At 38.0% G+C, this 25,543-nt stretch overlaps 1 protein-coding gene across 2 annotated transcripts in view; it reads left to right on the top strand.

Moving 5' to 3' along the window:
• The window catches only part of LOC146001137 (cytochrome P450 4C1-like), a 44,434-nt gene that overhangs the window by 3,186 nt on the left and 15,705 nt on the right, over positions 1–25,543 (top strand). Inside the window, exons 1-6 of one of the 2 annotated variants that reach the window (XM_083138427.1) lie at positions 5,051–5,135; positions 11,456–11,642; positions 15,671–15,777; positions 23,227–23,317; positions 23,877–24,062; positions 24,792–24,861. In XM_083138427.1, coding sequence (XP_082994553.1) covers positions 11,477–11,642; positions 15,671–15,777; positions 23,227–23,317; positions 23,877–24,062; positions 24,792–24,861 — 620 coding nt within the window. In that variant the 5' untranslated portion in view covers positions 5,051–5,135; positions 11,456–11,476. Of the gene's footprint in view, positions 1–5,050; positions 5,136–11,455; positions 11,643–15,670; positions 15,778–23,226; positions 23,318–23,876; positions 24,063–24,791; positions 24,862–25,543 lie in introns of those variants that run through there. The other variant, XM_083138428.1, reaches the window with a different exon arrangement.

Here is a 25,543-nt window from a genome sequence, read left to right as displayed (position 1 = left end):
TCTGCCCACTCCATTTTACCCCCTTCTCTGTTGCTATGCGCGACCTTGCTTCACAGATACCGGGGATAGAGTATAGAAAATTCAGTCGACCTTGTTTGCCGCAACCCAATCATTATTTCCCTTTATTGCCAAGAATGAGACCAATCCAGAGTAGTCACTCAAAGTGAAAATTATTTTATGAGCCTTGTACAGAAGGTCGACTGTGTGCAGTGGTCAAAACAACCTTTCTCGAGAAGTTCGCATATCTTGTGTACTTTATCTATACATTATACAAGGAAATGAAGAAAAAATGCATTCTAATTTCGTAACATGGGAAACTAACTAATCCAGGAAATCAGTTCTGGCTGCTCTTAATTAAATTGTTTTTGACTTGTAGTTAAACAATGATAAGTATATTACACGCAGGGTAATCAACACAGAACCTAAGTTTGTCATCCCCCACAAAATACTAAAGTACAGCACTACATAGCCTCTTAGTCTACTATAGGGCCTCCCCGATGGCGCAGTGGTAGCGTCGTCGCCTTGTAATCAAGGGGTCCTGGGTTCGATACCCGGTGGAGGCATATAGCGGTTCGGATCCCAATTAGCCTTACTGTGCATAAAGTGGACTTAAAACACCAAATCAATCAATTAATTAATAGTCTACTATTCAAGATCAGGTCTAGAATTTTCGTCACCTTGCATATTTATTTTGTTAAGGGTGATATATGTTTCTAAAATATGTCAACAGATGGCAGTTTAAGGTCTAGTGATAAAGGAAACAGCTGTTGTGTTGATCAGCAAAGTGCTGTGAGTCAGACTGTTTTTTTTCTTTTTAAGAAAGTAACTTACACCACTATAACTTTAACCCTTCCATATGTAGAAATTCATGTTATGAAAACTAATTAAATTAAGTTACTTTATTAGGGGATACGTATGTGTATTTAGACAAGTTTACGTGATTGAGCATATTTCAACCATTCTGCGTCATATTTAATATATTTTCACATCTTCAAGAATATGACATTTCTACACTTTCTTTTTAAAGCTATTTTCTAAGTGGATTCAATTTGCTCGTCTTGTGTTAATCAGTTTTATGTATTAAGTAAAGGTATGTGAAATATGCATACATATTCACTAAAGTCATTATCCACATACTTTCAGGTTTCATATTTTTCCTTGTTTCTCTTGTGTGTTTATTCTTGCATAAGTAGTGAGGTGCGTAGCAAGAATATTTTAATTTTGGTGGGACATATGTTTCGGTAAAAAGAAAAACAGTGTCTTGAAAATGTGTGAGACATAAATTGTATCGAAATAACGACTTTGAACTGTAAGTGTACGTACAAAAATGCCTAATTCTCGCTGTTTTTCACAAAATTCTTGGAAATTTTCATGCAGTTCTAGGAAAACAATAAAAACCGTATTAGAAAGTAAGTCTGCATTATTTTGTTGCTTAGTATGCATGAAAAATGTGTCTCGCATACAATGTCATACATGTCATTCTATTCACTTAAAAGCAATTTCGGTAGAATATTAATGTTGATGGAGATTATTGCAATTGTGAAATAAAAGTTCCTACATAAGGGATATGCGATACAATATGTAAACAAGGCCGGACCCTATGGCCGAGTGGTTAGCACATCGCGCTCCGACGCTAGGGTCCCGGGTTCGAATCCAGCTCGTGCATGGTTGTTTCATCCTCATCCCATGGAAGGCAATGGCAAACCACCATGGGTTCACCTTGCCCAGCGACCTTCCGGTCAAAAGACCTGCCTTCAGGCAGGCAACTCATCATCATCATCATGTAAACAAGAGCCAACCAATAAAAGTTGGTACTATTTTAGCATACAAACTCTATATTCAACTGCCATTCATGCTTCTGAAAAAAAAATAATTAAAAAACCTAGAGCAGTGTATTTTGTTAAAATTTTGTGAGGGGTCCCGGGCCCGGTGGGTCGATGCCTAGAGTTCACCATATTAAGTATGCTATGAAAATACATAATTTATTTATTAGAAATTTGTATCTTTTGTTGGACATATTTACGGATTTCTTACACGTCAGTTTCGGTGATTTTCACCTCATGAAAGTCGAAACTCTACACATGATTTTTTTTTAAGTACCAACATGCATCAGACTTCTAGAGCTAAATGGCAGCAAATCTGTGCAAATTGCTTCCATTTGAGTTTCACCTCTGCTTACTTGGCTGCAATTTTGAGGTCGTAAAAACAATTTGCTTCAACAGAGCATTTACCATAAATTTACAGCACCATTTTCCCAATTTTATATTCTTCATCCTTAATTGTTCTCCCCATGATCTTAGAGGTACTTTGAAGTCACGGTGCCAACATGAACAGTGGACTTGTTCCCTTCTTCTTACACTTAACTTGAGCTCTTTGCGTAAGATTTTCTTCGTTTTTTCCTTATCTGCAAATTATGCTCTGAGAAAAATAAAAATTAACATGCATGCATGCACAGTGACCATCATTTCAACAAACGTTGGAAGCTTTTTATAATATATAAAAATGAACCATGAAATAATCGGTTAAATAAGTTTATTGCCTTTAGGATATTTATTGTACCATTTTTTTACATTTTCATCATGTTCAAAGGTCATATTTTGGCAAAGCAGCTCATTTTCATAATTTTAAATAGTGTCAAGAAGGCAATGGTATTTTCTTGCTATGATTTGAGATTTTATTTATTATTTTATATTACTGTTGTTAATGCTTGCTCACACACAAGCAAACAACATTTCTAGCAAACAAAGTATACCAATAGCAACACCTTCTTTCCATATTTTTTTTTTTGCATTTTTCTCATGTCCAAAGGTCATATTTTGGCAAAGTAGCTCATTTTCATAATTTTAAATAGTTTCAAGAAGGCAATGGCATTTTTTTGCTATAATTTGAGATTTTATTTATTATTTTATATTACTGTTGTTAATTCTTGCTCACACACAAACAAACAACATTTCTAGCAAACAAAGTAGACCAATAGCAACAGCTTCTTTCCATATTTTTCATGTTTTGCCAGGTGAATATTTTTCTCTTGCTGGCTGTGAATGAAATCCAGCAGATATTTCTGCATTCATTAAGCTTCAGTTGTTTCAGTGGAAATAGAGATGTTTCTCTGTGTACAAGTCTTCACTAGCGAACAATTTACAATATTGTTTATTGGAGAATCTCAGCCAACTTCATCTTAATTCAAATTTATTGTGAATAGCCACTGCAAGTTGTGTTTTCATTAGTAACACACGATAAAATTATTTCTTGTAAATTAATTTTAAATTGCATATATTTTCCAGTCATGTATGAAACTCATTATATGTTAATGAAAAAATAATAGGCAAATGTCAGGATTTTTTTTGATAATTTTCTTTAATATTTTGGATCTTTTTACTACTGTTAGGTCGTAAATGTATTTTATTTGCCATTTTAAAGCAATTTTTAGGTCATTATATGCTATGCTGTAGTCATCATCAAGCTAAAAACAGTGTGTCAAAATTGCCAAAAATACTGACGCACCCTGTACCGGTATATACAATGAAATTCTTCACACAAGTATGATAATTAAAATAATATGAAACCAATATTATGAAGGTTGGAAATTATTGGCCTATGGGCTGGAAAATAAACTATACATTGAAGTACTTGAAATATAATATTTCAATAACAATAATTCCTAGTATTTATTTGTGTGCAAATAATATATTAAAAACCTTATTTTTAGGAAGTTCTGAATAGTTTTCAATAATCTAGATTAGCCAAAAGTGGCGAAAATACGACGTAAAATATCTAAAATACCACAATTTTTTTTCAAGAGACAATCCAAGTCACTTGTTCCTGGAACAAAAGTTGTTGATATGAACTTTCGTATTGGTAAGAAACAAATGTTTTTTTTAAGAAAGAAAATAAGCAGAACCAAAACAAAAATGTTCCTTCTCTCGCGAAAACATAAAAAAGCAAGATAATGTTTGAAAATGGTTAAAATGCACTAAAATGCAATGAAACTCCTAAAAATGCAGTATCTTGCAAAGCCAACAAAGATTTAATGAAGAAAAATGCCCCATTAAAGTATTTTTTTTTTGGTTATGGAAGCCATGAACATCAAAATGAACAATGTACTGAGCTTTCAAAGAAAAATCATCAAAATCTCAACATTCATACTTACTCTAATGAAAATAGTGTCTTCCCTGGGACGTAGTGGTAACGTCCTTGCCTTGTAATCAAGGGCTCCTTGGTTCGATTTCCGGAGGAAGCAGCATGCTGGTTGGTTGATTGACTGATTGATTGATTGAGTTGGTGTTTTAAGTCCACTTTATAAGGCTAATTGAGACTGGACCTACAGTTTAAAGTGGGATCCGAAACACTATGTGCCTCCACCGGGTACATGCTGGTTGGAATCTTACTCTCAACTCTAGGCCAAGTCCTGATTAGCCTATCTGTACATAAATTGAATTGTTGTTTTCAGTCAGTATGGTAAGTCGGGACTGGACCTACAGTTTAAAGTGGGATCTGAACCACAATGTTCCTCCACCGGGTATCGAACCCGGGACCCTTTGATTGATTAATTGTTTTGATCTTTCAAGTCCACCTTATGCACAATAAGGCCAATCGGTACTGGACCTACAGTTTAAAGTGCAATCTGGACTATGTTCCTGTACAGGGTATCGAACCCGGGACCTCTTGATTACAAGGTGACGACCTTACCACTACGCCATCGGGAAGGTCTATGTATGCGAACTTAAAACTTCATAAACTGTAATCAAAGTAAGTTCGTCAACAGTACACAGCGCCAAAAAAGCAACTTGAAGCAACTTCACCGCACCCAGTCATATTGTTACAGACCTTGGAACAGTTCAAGGCATGCTATCAGACAACCAATAACATTGCCGACAGTCTCTCGTTAGCTCATTCGACTCCAATTTTGTTAAACATCAGTAAAAACCATGTGGGATATTTAGTCTGGATGCCTCAGGAAATGCTGCAATGCCATCTGTCAAGGTCACACGCGTTATTCCATCGGTTAACGTGATCCCTACGAGAGCGTGGATACAGGAAGTTTCATAAGGCAGCCGTGAGTGGTAAAGCAGTCCAGTGGCTCTCCTTCAACGCGAGGAAGTGGTCTGCATCCGCGAGGAGTAACAAAGCACAAGGTAGGTCTCTCAAAGGAACGTGCTACACATTGCAATTGTGACGACATAATCAGAGCGCGTTTCGAAATGTAACAGCTGTTCATTTTGTGTGGTTGGGTTTATTTTTCTGCGCATTTCTGCCCCTTTTGGTTAATCGCGAAGCTGAGTGATGAAGGGACACTCACAAAGAACATCTTGCCCAGGCTGGGATTCGAACCCTTGACGTCGTACTAACTACTCCACCACGGAGGCCGGCTGTTGCTGTTCATTTCGAAGGGGGACTCACAGGCCTCCACTTTTTTAAAACTAAAATTCGAGAAACGATTTTGTTATTTACTCACGGCTTCCTTTGTTAATTATATATGTGCAGTTATACATTAATTATAAAAATTACAAAAATTACCATCATTAATATAAAACAATAACCAATTATTGCGTGAGTGTCACACATATATTTTACCATTCGCTAAAACTCACAAAAAACATAATGATCTTTAATTAATGCTTTTTTGTTTATGGGCGGGGAACTGTTTATTAATTATAATAATGACAAAAATTACCATCATTACCAACCAATTGTACACTGTCACTAGTATTAGTGTCTCGAATAACATACATTCAAAGATTGCACCTGATTTGCCCACCGAGTCCATTTTGCCTGCTATTTACATTAAATTTATGTTTTTATGAACAAAAGTAATGTAGAACGCCACAGGGGGCAATGTAATTTATTTCCATTGTTTTATAAAAAAATTCATAGTTGAAAAATCAAACAAAATAGAGATGGTGTGCCTGACACCCCTCCCCCCCTCTTCGGGTAAGCTAGGGTTAACTCTGTTATAGTCAGTGGCGGTGATTGGGTTCCAAAATTGGGGTGGGGGCAAGATGCCAAAAGTGGAGGGGGGCAACATTCCAAAGATGGGAAAGGGAGAGAGAAAGGAAGAGAGGGAGTGAGAGAGAGAGAGACACGAAGAGGAGAGAGAGAGAGGGAGAACGAGAGTTTGTATGAGAGGGAGAGGGATAGAGAGTCTTAGCCAGACGAACAGACAGACATAGAGAGACGGATATACATAAACATCCATATGTATATAGACGTGTATTTATATATGGGGCATTCCAGTGTTGCGTGTGTGGCATTTTACACGCAAAATTTAAGGTTATAGACATGATATTGGATTAAAATATTCATAATGAACTGATTTCATGGAATTATGATGTACTTAATGGTGTCTGATAACAAATGAAAAACATGCTTGAGTATGTGACATTGGCTGAATGCAAGAAGAGCATTAACAAAAGTGCGTTATGTGTGTGACGTTTTAAAAATCTCTGTGAAGCATATATGCTGCAGATGATAGTAACTTTTATTGTTGAAATATGTAAATTATATGCATTCACAAACATCTAAGCTTTAATGCAATTAAAAAGAATACTAATTTCCATATTAATTCATTTTGTAATTCACATTGATTAGGACAACTTTTCGTGGAATGTCTCATATATACGTATATTGATGATGGAACAGGCTCGAAGAAAGATCAGAGCCTCTAACATCGAGAGTCACTCAATCTTCGGGACATTACCCCCGAACAGTCACCCCAAACCAGGAAGAGAAATAGCAACGAATTCCGCTATTTCAGCTAAATAATACCGCAACGCTAGGTTGCAATCGTCGGGAAGAAGTAGCGAGTCTCGATGTTAGAGACTCGGACCTTTCTTCGAGTCTGTGCCTTCATCAATATATATATATATATATATATATATATATATATATATATATATATGTACACACACACACACACACACACACATACCCACGCTCACTCTCACCAACCATCAGAAACGCACATAGTAAAATTTGAAGATCAGAATGATCATTGACGTAAATCATGTCTTATTATTTTTTTTAAAAAAAGGGTTTGCACTAGTTTCATTTTGTGAAAAGATCTTTCCAGTAGGCACTTAAGATAATTAATAATAATAATAATAATAATAATATATTTCGGAACTATCTAACTATCAATTCTAGAAACCCAAAGAAGAATATTTATATATATAAACTTTGCATTAAAAGAAAACAGGAAATCCGTGTGTGCTATAGATATTCTTAAACGGAATTTCAATTTTGCCACATTATATAAAATTAAACTTACACACACACACACACACTACATATGCACATGTATACATGTACACTCATCTCAATTAGCACTCCAGCAGTTTGATTCTTTATACAGCATATTTGCAAAAGATACAATTCAACCTACACGTGTATCAATATACGCTGTATAAAACAGACCTTGCTACTAACTTCGTTGTCCCTGTACATATGGAGGTTGATTTTTCTACACCCAAATGAAATTGAATGAACGCAGTTATGTACCATCCAATTCTACAAGTCCTTCACTTGAAAAAATATCATGCGTGCGCCAGTGTTTCGAGCACTGTAAAGCGTGCAATGGTTTTTTTTTTTAAATAAGGAAAAACACATATGAAGAGCATCAGAGAAAACCTACACAGAATACATGAATGGCGCATAGCAAAAATTATAAGTAAGCAAAAACACAAATTTAACAAAGATTTAGTTAGTTATGGAAAAAGAGCTGCTGTGGATCCATTGTTTTTGCTTCATGGTATTGTTCCTTTTAATTTTTTGGATTGAAGAACATTTAAAAAATGTTCTTCAATTACAAAAGACAAAGTACTTTTTATTGTTTTGTGTTTACGAATGTTTCGTTTCTAATGAACAAACACATGACAAAATTTAAACATTTTTTTGTTCTCGAGGTAGCAGACACACTTACTCAGAAGATTTTTTTCCTAGCACATCTTGCCTTCACACTAAGAATGGGATACAAAAATATCCGGATTCCGTAAAATGTTATATATCGATTCGGAAATTTTACTATCCGGATTTCGGAGGCAGTCCGAATTTAATGTAACAATTTTTCAGGTTGAATTTATTAGCAAGCTCTTAATGTGCTGAAGTTTCGTCTTCCTCATTTTACGATCATATACTCCGTAGTAAAAAATCCGGATTTGCCCATCCCTACTTCACACGTCTTGCAAGAACGCTGTTATTATCACTAACCTCCTCATGTGGAACTATCATTATAGGTATGGCGCCTTCCTCCATGCTCCTCTATGGTGTAATTCCTAATAATTCGGATTTTTAATCACATTCGCAACATTTTGGCAAAAAAAGAAAACAAAAAGGAAATAGCAACTGAAATTTGTCTTTTCAATACATTTGCAGTTTCTGAATTTCTCATCGGATGGAAATGTAAGGTAAAGCTAAGTTCCGCGTGTATGTAGCACCGTGTCATGAAGGCACATTTTGTGGGATGTGGATGTAGTAGCTCCACACATTCTCGTTGTCTGGGCCATTTCGGCGGTCATGTGATTAGCAACACGCAACGGCAGCCTTTACCCCCCGGGTTGTCCCCAGGTACTCTTTGATTTGAGGCTGGGTACGCTCCAGAACCGTTTTATGCGGGGACAAGGCCGGAAGAATTCCGATCTTATATTACTCATCCAGGGAATCGATCGAACCCTGGTAGCCGCGTGTTAATCAGACACCCTATCGATTAAACCACCCCGGGATTCGGATGGAAATGTATGGTACACAATATCAGAATTTGTATTTTTCTTGGGATAGTGTGGACATGCGCGATGCAGCACAGTGAGACATTATTATCACTCAGACAGAGGCGTGCCCAGAATTTTCGAAAGGCAGGGGTTACGTACACTTTTTCTGGTAGTCAGCCCTCATCTTGCCAGCTTTTCCTACCTTTGACGTTCATGTTTTTAGGAATACTGGGCCTACGAACCCCCCCCCCCCTTTGGGCACGCCACTGCACTCAGACATTAGAATATGAATGGCATAACAAAATAACTGGAAATACACGAATACGAGAGCAAGGAATGAACACAGAACAAAGGTTAATTTGCTACAATTAGCGGATACCAAACTTTTCCCAGCGATCTTTCATCTCTTTGGATATGCATCTACAGTTTTACAACCACCTCGGCTTGCTCGAAAGGAGCCAGGCGACAAACAAGTCAACGGACCTTGCCATGACCTTGCCCGGCACTACCGCTCCACCTCCACAATCCAGCCCTGCCGGAAAGGGCCAAGAAAGGAGACGTGCCAACCACCAGCATAGGGCCCACTCTCTGGTATAGGGACAAGGTTGCGCTTGTTTACAACATTTTGAAACCATGTTGCCAAGCTTAATGTAATTAAACCAACTATCAAACCATTTGTCTTACAAAGAAAATGAATGTACGGACCATGAAACACACCTTTCAATAATGTTCCATAAAAATTTGAAGGTCGCAAGTCCAATAGTTACGGAGAAAAGTAAACATGTTATTGTTATTTTCGCATTGGGAAAACTCGTCTTTCTGGGAAGACGGCCGCGCTGGCATGACTTCCCCTGTCTTAAACCGGAATATCTTGACCTTGTAAACGGAAGCTGTAAGGTTAATTGTTCAGCACGCATGCCTCCTCCATCCACATAACCGTAAGCGAGAAACATGTTACATAAGCCGAAACCACGTGGAGAATTTCACCCACTTTCCTACTCACCTTCATCCTTCTCTTCTGGCCATGTGCTGCGAATATGTAATAGTGATGTAGATCCTTGCAGGCGGAAAAAAAAGTTGAAACACGTGAAACGAACAGAACTTGTTCTTGAGGCATGAAGCTCATATTACATGTAACTACGGAAGTGTAGTGGCCTCAATTATTGTCATACCAGTTTTCAAGGTTAACTGCGTAATTAACAAAAATACAATTGACGCTAAAACAAATGAGAAAAAGAAAAACACACACATTAATAAAAAAAACACGACTCTTGACATTTTTTTTAGTCTCGGTAATATTAAAGAGGAAATAAACTTATAATTATACTTAATAACTAGCGCTGAGCCGATACCACCACTTGCCGATACCCTGACCGATTCCAAACCATAAACCGACCGATTGGAACCGATACTCTAACTGATTCCAACCGATACCCCGACCGATTCCAACCGATACCCCGACCGATTCCAACCGATACCCTAACCGATTCCAACCGATACCCCGACCGATTCCAACCGATACCCTGACCGATTCCAACCGATACCCTGACCGATTCCAACCGATACCCCAACCGATTCCAACCGATACCCCGACCGATTCCAACCGATGCCCCGACCGATTCCAACCGATACCCCGACCGATTCCAACCGATACCCCGACCGATTCCAACCGATACCCCGACCGATTCCAACCGATAGCGATATCCATACTTGTATAATTCCAGTTTTAAATAACAAAGGCTAGTTGCTGAGCCATAAAACCCATCATATCACATTCTATTAATGACATTAAATAACTCCCAAATTATTTTCATGGATCATTATAGCACTTTAAATAACATTTTAATTGCAATTGATACATGAAGTATATCCTGTATTTCATTATAAAAATCTCTGCAATGGGGTATTTTACTTTAGAAAATGCACTGTAACAAGTATAAAAACATGGTAATTTTTTTGTTCATAACTTAATTAGTATAATATGTATCTACTGGTTCCTTGAATTTTTCTGTAAGCTTTCAACTTTGAGGCTGTCGTCGACACCCCTTATCTGCCATGAAATGGAAGCACTCAGAGGTATGATTTAGAAAAGCAGGCCATTTATGAATATGTATTTGTAGCGAATTCATCGCTTGCAAACAGCTGTAACAAATAATCACGGTTAATTGTTTTGCTGCCTTAAATTGCAATGCTGTATAGACTATGAAAGTAAAAAAAATATCCTCACTTTCACCATAACTTTCTTTAGGTTGGTCACACTAATTTCAGCGCTCGCGTACCATTCGAGCGGCCAGCGTCAACTTGTGAATGCGGGTTCATTTCTTGCTCTCTGATTGGCTGTTGGAAAGTTACGGTGCTCTGATTGTGAGAATATCTTATTTCCTATTTTCAGCGCAAATTTGCTGCTTTCTAATCTAACCGCGCAAATAAGATATTCTCTCAGTCAGAGCACCGTAACTTTCCAACAGCCAATCAGAGAGCAAGAAATGAACCCGCATTCACAAGTTGACTGAAAAAAGAAATAGCGCGAGCGGCCATGTTTACTCTGTAACAAATGAAAGAAAAACGGAGCTATTAGGATAAAACCTTGGCTACGTAACCACAACAATAGCTACCACTCGCGTGCTGAAGGCAGTGTGGCCAACCTGAAGAATATTATGGTGAAAGTGCGGATAATTTTTGACTTGCTCTAGTAAAATAAAATACGACGAAGAATAATAATATCATTTATTTTTATTCGAATTTTGTTTCAGATAGAAAATATCGCAAACACAATGCTGTTGTCCAGCTTCCTGTGGTATACCATCGTAGCCCTCTGCAGTCTAATCCCTATCTACTACTTCAAGTCTTACCTGAGGAAGTCGTTTCTCATCATGAACCTCCCAGGGCCACCAGCACTTCCTCTCCTGGGAAACATGCTTATGTTCGCAAGGCTGGACGGTAAGTTCTTAAAATTCATCATCATCATCATCATTATCATCATGACAGCACCACCTCTTCCTCTAACTACTAAGCGATGTTGATCTCACTGTGAATTTCAATTAGATTTGCTTTATTTTACTTCGCTTTTCTGCCATTCTTGGCTAATTGTGAAGATGGGAATGAGTGATGATATTATGAAATTGATGAATGGACACTCACAAATACCCATGCCGGGATTCGAACCCAGGACCCCTGCTGTGAATTTCAAGTACGATTCGTTATTTTATTTGAGTTACTAAACGCATGGCCATGAAAATAGTTGGTTAGGCAGAATTGCGCTGGTGCCACATATGGGAAAAGCAAAGCGAGATCCGAACAAAAGACGCTGGTTCCCGCGCACTGTGTGGCGACGTCAACCGGGCTGCGTTGCCTAGTTCCAGCGTCACACCGACCTCTCTCAGGGACACTTTGTGTCATCCCTAACCTTTCGAGCAAATACTGTCAGTTTGTATCACACGGATCACAAAGACCAACTCTACAACGAGATCTTTCATTCTCTTAAACCTCCGAACACACGGGGTTGTGCTCCGATGTGGCAACAGCGCGAACTTCTGCCACCCGCCTAATTTCATGGCCGTGCGTTTAGAGACAGTATTTTAGTCTTGTCTTAGGATTTCTAATCTTTAGTTGTGTATGAATGTTGTTTTCATGATGGGTAGCCCACACATAATGTTGATTAAAAAGAAAGTCCTATGTTCAGAAACGCATATACTAGAGTGCGCATCAAATCTCCTGCGTATAGCCTTGAACGGCTGAACAGCACCACCGAATCACAGACGTGCGGCGTTGCCTAGTTCAGAACCTGTTTCACCTCGCTACTAAATCGTGTACCTGGCGCTCGGATATAAATAGATTGTTTTATGTGTCAGTAGTTCAACAGATGGAAAGCTAATGAATTTGCGAGTATGTACGAAAAACAAGCGTGATTGTAGCTTATACCGCTCCCCTCTGTAGAAGCAATGTTATTATAAACGTATTTGTATAACGTAGGAAGTGCCAGGCTCTAACAGCTCAAGCGTGTGGTGTGAATCAAGCTACCGTATCTCGGATATGTTCGTGGGCAAAGCAATGTGGATCGGGGTCTGCTCCAATGTTTCAATCACCTAGAGTGCGCGTCAAATCTCCTGCATATAGATCTAGCCAATAGCAGCGCACTGCAGCGGTGCCATGTCGAAATTTCGCACGGAAAAGAGACAGCGTGGTTGAACGAAACGCCTTGTCACGAAACTAGACAACGCCGCACGTCTGTGATTCGCTGGTGCTGTTCTGCCGTTCAAGGCCATATGCAGGAGATTTGACGCGCACTCTAGAAAGCACATTAACGACCGAAAAAGAACGACAAACTTAGATGACTTTGAAAATTACGTAGTTCGTAGAAGGTCTTTGAATTTTCCGATCATGGCGAATTTCCTACTGCCAAAAAGATAACTTACTCTTTACGGGATAAAATATCTTACAAAGGCTCTACAAGTTCCACCTTGAGAATATTTAAACAATTAGGTTTCAAGTACAGGAAAACCAACGACGGTCGTAAATTTCTGATGGAGAGAAGTGACATTGTTACGTCAAGGGTAAAATTACTTCGTACAATGCACGAAATTAGAGTGTCTGGTGATTCGAGACCAATCTTTTACCTTGACGAGAAATGGGTAAAACAGAACCACACATAAAAATGTGTTGTTAACGAAGAACTTGACAATGTAACACAAGAACAATGAGCCGCTTGTGTTTAACATGCACAACAATTACAGGAAAACGATTTTGTAAGCGAGATAGATCGGGACTAAATTTTGGACCCAATTATAATACATTTCAAGGACGACACAGAGGGCGATAGTAGTGTGGTCAGTGACGATGAGGACAACGACGGCAGTTGTTGGAGTGACGAGGAGCCCCTGGCAGTCCCTCTGGCATAATCAAGTATGATATTTTCTCCCATTAAGTTTAATATATGTTATATTATCTAATGTTCCGTGCTCTCCGTGACAAGGCGTTTCGCTCAACCACGCTGTCTCTTTTCCGTGTGAGATTTCGACATGGCACCGCTGTAGTGCACTGCTATTGGCTGTCGCCATATTGACGCGCACTTTAGTAGCTACGGTTTCCCAGAAATTGAATGGTCATTTACAGTAATATGGAACTTATACAAATTTTTTCTTTGTAAAACAAGAAGACACGAATACTATGGGTCCGCCATGAACTTACAATTCGTCGAATGAACCAGTGGAACGTAACTCGAGAAATGCGGTTCTCAATTTTGTTTAAACAAACCTCTTACTCGGTGGAAGCACATAGTTGTTAGGATCCCACTTTAAACTGTAGGTCCAGTCCTTATTAGCCTTACTGTGCATAAAGTGGACTTAATTTAAAACAACAATTTAATTGAATTCAATTCAAACCCCTCTGAAGAGCTCTATTTGCAGGCAGATCCACATATCTCCACTTCTAATCCTTAGCAGTAAGGTGGAGACACCTATCTTCAGTTTACTGACTCTTACTAAAAGTCAGACATATTCCTGAGAATACATTCTTTCCTCTCTCCTGTAAATTTCTTAAATTGGAGTTACGTCCCTCTGGTTCTCACCCGACGAATCCAAAATACGGGTTCACAATTACCTTGGAACCCGACTTCTGAATGCATATTTACCGTACCTTGGGAGGGTGGAACAAAAGGACTCCAAAACTATACTCTGTCTCAGTTATCTCTCGAGCAAGGCCGCGCAGAGTGACAGAGAAGGATAGGGGGAATCGAGTGAGCAGAGCGAAGCAGTACACGCTGCTGCGAAAGCTGGTAACGGCAATCGCTTCCTCCCCTCCACGTAATCCCGTTCCCTCTCACGTGTTCATTGGTGGAGCCGTCTCGCGTCACTAATTGAGCAGACTTGTTTTCGTTCGCTTGCTCCAGAGACAACAGTGCAGAACTTCTGACTGTGAATTACTTGTGAGACACAAAGCGGGGTTCCAACATGACGGGTCCTGATTCCCCAGGACGCGAATTTTTTTCCAGTCAACTTGTGAATGTGGGTTAATTTCTTGCTCTCTGATTGACTCTTGGAAAGTTACGGTGCTCTGATTGTGAGAATATCTTATTTTCTATTTTTCAGCGAAAATTGTGTTTTCTAATCTAACCTAACCTAACCTAGCCTAATCTAACCTAACGTACAGCGCAAGTAAGATATTCTCACAATCAGAGCACCGTAACTTTCCAACAGCCAATCAGAGACCAAGAAATGAACCCACATTCACAATTTGACTGGAAAAAAAAATGCGCCGCCAGGACACTTTTGGTCACAAATACGTAAAGACAATTGTATGGAATAATAATATTTAACAATAAGGTAAAAAAAATATAATGGAAGTGGAAGTTTTTCCCACGGAATAAGAATTGTCTACGAAACGTGCACGGCATTCCATGAGTATTGTGCTCTTATGTACAGAATGTCACTACGTATCACCTACAATCCATCACAGCTTGTAAAGAACAAGGCGAACGACTTTTTCTTGCCAAATGTTTTTCTCTCGTTTCGACAAAAAGAGCTTTTGAAAAACAGTACGAATGTAACTACGCAGTTCACGGTCACAATTGACATGTTTTTCTGTTGGATAACTGAATTTTATCCAAGTGCATGCAGCATTGATGCACAGCTTCCCTATTGCTAGTAGCGAATTGACTTTGCAATTTCCTCCGCATATTAAATCAAAAGTGTATTCCCGTTTCGCCTCATTGCTTATCAGCTAAAGAAAGAGTCGTCATTTTAGGAATTCCCGTTTCGCCTACTTATTTTTTTACTATTCTTGATTATGGATAAACTAGACAGAAACGAATGCTAATTGACAAGAAGGAATGCGAGAGAGTAATGTTATGAAACGACCAAATGAATAGCCCTTTCAACATTGTGTTTTCACACACACATAATTTTTAATTGCTATAAGCAGACAACGTACTTCTAACAATCTCTGATTGTACATTGTTATTATATTTACAGCGTTCCAGCACGTTGGCAGAGAACTGCTGAAGAAATATCCGAATGTATGCAGAATCTGGTTCTGCGTATATCCAGTTGTGATACTTACTGCAGCTTCAGAAGTTCAGGTAATATGAGTTAACCAACGCCATGTTCCACAAAGCATCAAGAGAATATAATTTAGACTGCTCATGCTACTTGATCTATATTATTTTCATTTGTTAGTATTACTCCTAAATACTTGAATTTGGAAACTGGTTCAAACGAGTTGTTATCAATAATTACATTATGATTATTACCTAACACTTGGTTTCTACCTGTAAGCATATATTTAGTTTTCTCTTTCGAATCATTTCACTTACAGATTTCCTTTCAATCATTCATTTAAACAATTGATTGATTGATTGCATTTATGTTTTAAGTCCACAAGGCTAACCGGGACTGAACCTACAGTTCAAAGTGGGACCCGAACCACTATGTGCCTCCACCGGGTATCGAACCCGGGACCCCTTGATGACAAGGCGACGAGGCTACCTCTGCGCCATCGGGGAGGCTCTCATTTAAACGAATAGGATTTTGCAAATCTTAAAAGATGTTCTTATGTAACTTTCTATATGATTCAATGATTGATTTGTTGTCCTACTTCGCCTTTGTGCCACTTTTGGCTAATCGCGAAGATGGGGATGAGTGATGATATGATGAAATTGATGAATGAACAAAAAAAGGGGGGGAGCACCCCGAAGCAGCCTGCCTCCAGCCGCATACATTCAAAGGTATGGGCATAGTACTTTGGTGCCTTTAAATAAACCAGGGCGTCATTTGCTCCGAATTTATTTGTTCCCCCGTTTTTTAATTTTTTTTCTTTACTTATCTCTAGTTTACAATATACAGAATTACATATATCATAAAAATAAATAAGAAAAAGACAAAAGAAAAATAATGTCATTATTACATTCATGTATGATTAACATTAATAATTATACCCGCTCTGGCCCCCACAGCATGTAGCACCTGTCACCGATGATTTTTTCCTATGATTAAATGTAAGGAGTAATATTATTGGGGGTGTATGGAATGAAATATGGCATATGATGTATAATGTTTATATTATTTTTTCTAACAACTGTAGGATTATATATTATAGTTATAATGATGTGTAGTTAGCTATTAAGGTTGATTTGGTAATTACATACTAAGGTTAGCAATGAGTATATTAGAGGTCGAACCTGTTTTAGTGTCAAACAGGTCTTGCTTAAGTGGGTCGTCAGTAAGATTGGAGGGATAATATTATGAGGATATATGACTATTTATAATAATATATATAGTGTAATGATAAAATGAAAACAAAAAATAGATAGAACTGTACATTCGGGTTTAGTAATTGTGCGTCAGTGGCCAAGTCCGGCCTCTATCCAGAACAGGTTCTATTATTATTATTATTATTATTATTACCGTAAGTGTGATTACGTATATGAAATGTATGTGAGAGTTATATTATTTCGATGATATGTACTGTTTAAAGGTAATAGTATAAGAAACAGGGACTCATGATTATTAATACACTACAACCAATACAAAAAGATACATCTAAATATAATAGTACAAATAGATAATGGCAATGTTAAGGGTATGTAGTTTTGCATTTATTATTATCATTTATTTATTTATTTTAAGGATTCCAATATTATCTAAGTTTGGGTCACCTGTGAGACTACTGGTAGCGGTATCTCTGATTGAAATTCCTGAGATTCTTCGGAATTCCCGGAAATCAGCAGGAATTGATGTACAGGAATGTCAGTTTAAGTTTTGCTAATTTTGTCTTGGTCGAATCCTATTCCACCCTCTCCGGGCGGACAGGATGGACGTTTCCCTGTTCTGGTCTCCGCCTCCTGCCTTCCTGTTCGCACGATGGAAACTCCTGTGGCGCCCTCGGGAGCTTCATCTTCCGCCTGGCGGTGTTCTCCTTGGAGGAACCTGGTTGCATAGTCTGGTTGATCTTCTGGGTGATTGAGGAGGAGGGGGTGGCCTTGGGGCCAGCGGTTGGTTACTTGGTCTTTGAAACGCTTTAATTCTTCCTCAGTGTTGCCACATGAAGGGAAATTTCCATTTTACAGGGAAATTCGGACCGAAATTTTAGCGAAAAGGGAAAAAGGGAATTTCGATGAAAAATATCACAATTTCAGGGAAATTGTTTTACAGTTTATGTTAAGTTCCAGTTTTATAATCACATTTTTTTCCTGATACCTCTTATTTCTGCTACCTTGAATATAAGCCTATCTATTTATATTTCTCTTAAGTTTACTGTACGTTGCTTTTCTGTATCTTCGGATAATTGTAACGATGAGAATTAACGATTTAATGGATTCCTGACCATGATTTGAACCTGGGACATCTGATCAGAAAGTGATGAAGCTGACATGTATGTGAAAAATTTGTGTAACATTTTTTATTCATACGAACATGGACCAACGGAAATTTTACTACTACTGCTGCTGCTGCTACTACTACTACCACTGATAATAATAATATATTATTATTATTATATTTGTTTAGGTGAAGGGAAAAATAGTCCAAAAAGGGAAATTTTGCCCCTTGTAAAGGGAAATTGTGCCCTCAGATTGTGGCAACAATGCTCTTGCTCCGATACCATGTCAGCAAGTTCATTGAGCCTCTGTCGGTGCTGACCACGCAATAGGCGAAAGGTGTTCGTGTCCGGTAACGCATTCCTGGCAAGTTTGATTCTCTTGTCGGATGCAGGACAGAAGTGAACTCTATTTCTTTACGCATGTCGAACACGTGTTTCCCTTTCAAGTACCTCTTCAAGTACGTTCCATACGGACCGTGTCCCGTAAGGAAATGCACTAAGTCAAAATTATTGGGGGGGGCTCTGATCACTGAAATAAATGAATGAATGACTCACTCCCTCCCTTTCTTAAAAATAAGAATTACGTCTTCGTAAAGCAGTTTTTAAGCAGCTATTATATTCCTCATGCAAAAAACATGAAACGTGTGTCTGCTCATTTGTTTTTTAGATAACAATTAACATTTTTATTTAAAAGTAGGCTTTGTATTTACATTAAGAGGCCAACATAACAGTTTTATGCCAGCCTCGGTAGCCGAGCGTGTTGGGTGGTCGGCTCAACTTGCTTTGATCCGGAGGTATTGGGTTCGAGTCCCGGCGAGGGCATTGGTGTGTTTTAATGTCCGCAACAGACTTGTAAAGAAAGGACATGTGACGGGTGCAAAGAACCTTATTGTTGACGTACCCATAAAAATAGCGAATATTTACAATATTTAATAGTTTTACTTAATTATTTACATAAATGCTAACCCAAATCGCAGGCAAATAGTTTTACTTTTTTGTTCTTGCTACAATATTTTACTTTTTAACTTTAATTTTGCAATAATAAACAAACACACAGCACGCCGTTCTTTAGCAATAATGCCTTTGATCATAGCCGTTACCGTTTTCGCAATACAGACTTTTCATAAGCTTTCCTTGCGTACTTTACTGCAAGCCAGTGTTAAATAAACTCGTACTTCAGAATTATTTTCCCCTTATTCTTTGCACTAGAGGAAGAGATTTCGAGGATAACTAAATATGGTACATATCAATATTGCCTGAAAGTCGTGTTTACAACCTCAAATTGTTCAGAATTCACTAAACAACATACTGGTATAATTGTCATATCACCTCGTTATTTTGAAACTCTTTTTAGTAAAAATGTTGACAATACTCATAATTATATACTTAGTATATAGTAATAAGTCATGTGTTTTGCTGCCTCCGTTCATAGCCCCCCCCCTCCAAAGTTGATGACCGTAGAACTTGTGCATATGTTATTTTTTCCAGGGACTTTGCCCAGGATGAGGCTCCGTAAGTGATGACCGAGTTGTAACTGGAGAGTAAACGAATTCTGATTATCGAAGGAGGAAATTTGTAGCTTTTTGACCCTATTGTGGCTATTTTGTTCATTATTGCTTCCCCTTTTGCGGTTGCGTTTTCTATATGTTTTTTGAAGAACGTGCCCTCGTCTAGTGTCACTTCCAGGTATTTTGTTTCTCGCACTCTTTTTATGCTTGAATCTTTTAATTTTATTTGAGGATTACGACTTGCACTTAGGTTTCCTTTTAACAATATCTAGTTTGCTTTCGTTTCTGATAATCTCAGTTTCACGTTTTCGCACCCTGTTGCCAATTTGTCGATTACGAAGTAGTTTTTCTCTCAATTTCCCTTCGTGAGTTTCCCGAGGCCCCCATCAGAAGGTCGTCTGCGTAGGCTACGCATTTGTAAACTTCTTGCAAGGAATTTATAATTTGGAGACAGGGCTTGAATTGGTGTTTTAAGTCCACTATATGCACAGTAAGGTTAATTGGAACTAGACCTACAGTTTAAGGTGGGATCCGAACCACTATGTGCCTCCACCGAGTATCGACCCGGGACTCCTTGATTACAAGGCGACGACGCTACCACTGCGCCATCGGGGAGGCCTTAATGAGACACACTCGAGGTTGAGGTACCACATATTTCTGCCCAGCAACGATCTCTGCGGGCAGGCCTTTGTCATTATTTTATGGATGTCCTGCTCTGGCAATCTGATGGCGACCTTTCTGTTTCTGAAAAAAATTCTAGAATTTTATAAATTATTCCAGAGCAGTTCAATTAGCTTGTAGAATAGGAGGGGCCACCACAGATTGTCGAAAGTTCCAGAAATGTCAGCTATGGTAGCTACAATGTACTTGTCGCTGTTATTTTCTATTGTGGTAAGAAGGTTGTATTGAGTTGGTGTTTCAAGTCCACTTTATGCACAGTAAGGCTAATCGGTACTGGGCCTACAGTTTAAAGTGAGATCCGAATCACTATGTGCCTCCACCGGGAATCGAACTCGGGACCCCTAGATTACAAGGCGATGACGCTACAACCGCGCCATCGGGAAGGCCAAGAAGGTTGTAGATTGCATCTTCAGTTGACCGTCCTTTCGTAAATCCATACTGATTTCCTGTATTATTTTCGAGAACTAGAAATTCCATGAGGCTTTTAGCAATCATTTTATAGAAAATTTTATCCACAACGCTTATTACGATTTAATTAGAGACTCGTCTCGGTGCATTTCTTTCTTTATAATTACAACATTTCCTTTCTTCCATGTGTTTGGAAAGCTTTTGGTGACGAGATAGAGATAGAGATTGAAAACGGAAGTCAAAAAGGGGGTGATTTTTGGAGGGGCAAGTTGCAGTATTTCCACCGGTATATTATCAGACCCAGGTGATTTTCTCGTCTTGAAGGATTTAATTTATCTTATGATTCCCTCCTCGGTGAATGGCATAATGGGCGTGGTATTATATTCCTCCTGTATTTTATCTCCAGTGTTTTTATGCGATAGGTTGTCTGTTTCTTCGTTATCGTCCAGAAGGAGTTCCTGTAACAGAAGTTCGGCTGTTTTTGGTAAAACCTCCATCTGCTTTTTGGAGAGTTGAGAAGCTTTTCCCCAATTTGATTTCTGTAGGGGAGTCGCCATTTATCTTTTTCCAATCTGTGACTCATGAATTTTGTCCAGTGTTGAGTCATGAAGTCATCTAGTTCGTGTTCGTATTTGGATTTTGCTTCTCTGTAAAGTTCTATATTTTGTTGTCTAAATGTGTTTGTTTTGCTTTTCTGGTACATTTTCCTGGCCTTACGCATGTTGCTTCTGAGTTTCGTTAACTTTTTGGTCCATGGTCTGTTATGTGATTTAACCTGTATAGTTGGGGTGGCTCTTTAAATTGCATGTTTTCATGAATTTGTAATTCCCTTTGCCCAATTAGCGGTTGTTTTTGTTAAGTCTGCTTCAAGGGCAAGGTTAATCGATTCTATAGTGTAAATAACCAACCCTGAGACCCTCTGTAAACAAACCGTCTCACCGATTCGATGTATCACTGGGCGTCAGCTGAACATGGAGACCTTCCCGCACGCATAGAACTCGCCATCTTGAAAGTGACACTACTTCCTTGCTCTTCACATGATTATTTTTTAAATAATAACCAATGTTATAAAATATCATTATGTACACAAACCTCTAAGCTCATTGATACAATGCATATTCCTAAAAAATGTTCACACTTATCTTGCCTTGCCTTGTCACCAAGAAAAGAGCATTTGGTTTAAAGTGAGACGTCATTTGCGGCAGCATATCCCATACTACAAATTGGCCGTTGTTTTACCTTACGTAATGAATCTTGTAACAACGCTGGATTTTCGCTTCTAATAACCTTGGATTTTCGTGTGGATTATTTTACTCTTCTATGAGTTTGCAATGCTTTCTGCATGCGCGTGGTTTTGTTTACAGAAGGTCTCAGGGTTGGTGATTTGAACTTTAGTAATATTCGCTGGTTTATTTTGTCCCAATTATAGTGTCTCTCAGTTTGCATTTTGCCTTTATTTGTAATTTGTGTTATTTTGAAAGTTATTACATTATGATCACTAGTGATCTTCATATCGTGCACCTTCCAGCATTGAACTTTGCCCAATAGTTTCGCGTTTCTGAGGGTGACATCGATATTACTCGATGCACCGGCTCTGCCCCTGTATGTTGGTGGATTGTGTGAGGGTTTTCTATGAAAATATTGTTTTCCGCAATGAAATTTTCCAGTATCTTGCCATTGGAGTTAGTCGTGTCCCCAAACCACCAGGGGAAGGAAGAGCTTGAGTCTAGTGTGATTAGCATTCGTTGGCTTTTATACACATTGCAGGATTCGTGATTTTATTTAGAAAAATTTCAATGCTCTGCCTGAACTGAATGTAACTGTTGATTAGAATAAAGGAGCCATTTTCTGTTGACACTTGTACAAAGTTTATGTGACTATCGGAGTGTTTTGCACAATTTTAGTAGGAAAGATATTCTTATTTATTATTATCATTTCCGCTGCAGTTTTTCACTATCATGTATGTTTTTTGCATGTATTGGGACAAAATGAATTTTGTTTCTAAAGGTATATGGCTCCTGTAATACGAGTATGTCGATGTTATGGAGCTTCGGAAAGTAAAAAAAATCGTTTGTGGCTAGTTTGGCTCCGTGCAGGTTTGCCTGGGCAAGGATGCCTCACCTGATGACTGGACACTCATGAACAGCCACTCCCAGACCGGGATTCGAACCCGGGACCCCTGTCGTAGTGGCAAGATGTGATAACCACTCCACCACAGGGACCACTTTCCATTAGACCATAAGCACATAGGAACATAACATCAACCACATTATTTTGATTTTTTTCAAGTTCTATTACATACTCTTTCACGGATTTTACAATGTAATGGTAATGGATTAATTGTAAACCTCCCTTCCACACAATACAACTAGTTGACATTTGGGCGTCTTGAGGAAGGGTCACACCTTGCATTTTATTACTTTTAATGTCTTGTTACAGTTCATTTTTAGATAAGATAAATGTTTTGTTTTTACAGCAATGGATGCCATCCTCCGAAATAAAAAAAAATCGCACACTGTGAATTTATTTAACGCAATGATGTTCGGAGATGTCTGTAACAATGACATCTTAAGTTAAGGTAATAAGTTTCTTTACACCTGTTTCTTCTATTTCAGATTGTTCTAGGGAGTAGAAAGTACATCACAAAGAGCTTCTTTTATAATATTTTACGACCCCTTTTTGGTGATGGGTTGATTACTAATACGGGTAAGTTATTTAAATAAATCTTCTTGTAAACGTTTGCATTTTTTCTGTAGATATACTAATTAAGAACAGTACTCAATGAAGTTTTAATATCCTAGCATTAGCTAATGCGACAAATAATATTTACATTGCATTATACTGGTCGTATATCCAGCTTGACGGCTGGGAACAGCGAATCGGCGATCAGTTGAATTTTCTTCGACTGACATCGGGCATTTTCGGGTCACAAGGCACCGAACGCTGTTAGTGGGACGAAAGAAATCGGCGTCGGATACATCACGCGTGGTTTCACACAATGAAGTTTCCGGAAAAATCACCCACAGGTCGGTATGCAACTGACAAAAACATAAGTACGCTTGGCAGCGTTGGGGGACAGAATGAGCCAGAAATAGCCATGAAGGTCAGCCGCCAGATGGAAATGCAACCAGTATAGTTCAATTGCAGTGTATACATGTCGAGGAAATTCAGAAGTGTGATTTGAGTTTTAAATTCATATCTGCGAGTTAATTCTCAACTTATTGGTAAACTTATATAATTGATATGTTCGTTCTTAAACATTCAGGTACGAAATGGCACGTTCATAGAAAACTAGTGACTCCAACCTTCCACTTTAATATTCTTACCAACTACGTGAACGTCTTCACAAAGAAAAGTGAGGAACTGGTGGACAACCTGCAGCCTCTCCTTGCTTCGGAAAGGTTCGATCTATGTCCCATCATTCATCGATGCATGATGTCTATAATGTACGGTAAGTTACAAGCAGATAGAACTATTAACTAATAAATAAATTAGATAGCAAAATTCATCACATAGTCTTTAACAAATGCGTAAAATTGAAAGCATCAGATTAATAATATTTTCAAACTTGATTGCATCTATAATCTGGTAAATTAAATCGTAATATAATTTCTAACCCTTAACAATTACTGAGAGGAACGTGTACACTTTATAAATTCAAGATGCTAACTAACTTTTTTGTATCTACAAAACCATTCGTGGTTTTCAAAACTGAATAGTTTTTAGTTTTTTCTCATTCGTACATAGTATTGCGAGTCTAAAGATATAATTTTGTTAATTTCTAATTTACCTTTATATTTTTATGTACAGTTGTTATTAGTTAAGATAGCCCCAGAAAAAAAAAATTAAGGTGTGCAATCGAACATGAGAAAGTTCATAAAACTTGATTTTTTTATACGGAACTTCTTCATTATAATAATGAGAAGTGTTTTCTGTAATTATATATTATATTATTGTATATATTTATCATTAATTATATATAATAGAAATAGAACACCCATGCATGCAAGTAAACAAAAACACATGTTCGGCAACTTCAAATTTTCCGGCCATTTTTACACATGAAAAAAAAATGGTTTACCAATGAAACCATGTAACATGGGAGAATACCCAATGAGTGATATTAATTTTTATCAAATATATTTTAGAGGGAACTTTTTATGTACTTATTTGTTTACAGAGAGCGGAATAGGACATCCAGTGAAGGAACAGGAGGGCACGAAGTACCATATTCCAACTGCGCTTTGCAGGTGGGTAGTAATAGAATACTCACTGCCTTTCGAATATAATTTAAAAAAATATCTTTACAGTATGTATATTTTTTTCCTAGATATAAAGGGTGGCGCAAAAAGTCATCATCCTATTTGAACTGACCTTTAAAAATTGTGACAATTTTGCGTGACATTTTTCCGGGCAGAGTAATATCCTGTTTTGGTGATTTCCCATGGCCGGCCAGGTACCCCGATTTGACCGTTCATGATTTTTTCCTTTGGGGATATTTGAAGTCATTGGTTTATGTGAATAAGCCAGAGACGTTACAGCAATTAAAGGACAATATTCAGCATGAAATTGAAAACATTTCCCCGAAGATTTCCAACACCATGGAAAACGCAATAAAAATAGCCCAAACTTGCATCGATTCGAATGGTGGTCATTTATTGGATGTTAAAAATTGAGGACATAAAACTTACAAGTATCAACGAAAGTTTAACACAAAAAAATCTACTTTGTTTAATTCAAAACCCAAGCTATAGGCTAAGAAAATCAGGTGATGACTTTTGCGCCACCTTGTACATCCTTCTTGTTTGATTATTAATATTATTTCATTAAAAGATTTCTGAATAAAAATGTTTTCAGATAAGAAACTATACATACAAAACAAATTAACCTTCCTCAAAAAACACAATTCACGATTCCTGTACACAGAACAAC

Source organism: Lepisma saccharinum, chromosome 17 (assembly GCF_977018435.1).
Source record: "Lepisma saccharinum chromosome 17, izLepSacc3.1, whole genome shotgun sequence".
Lineage (NCBI taxonomy): Eukaryota > Metazoa > Arthropoda > Insecta > Zygentoma > Lepismatidae > Lepisma > Lepisma saccharinum.
Note: the sequence above shows the minus strand (reverse complement) of the source record. Positions and strands in the feature narration are given on the sequence as shown.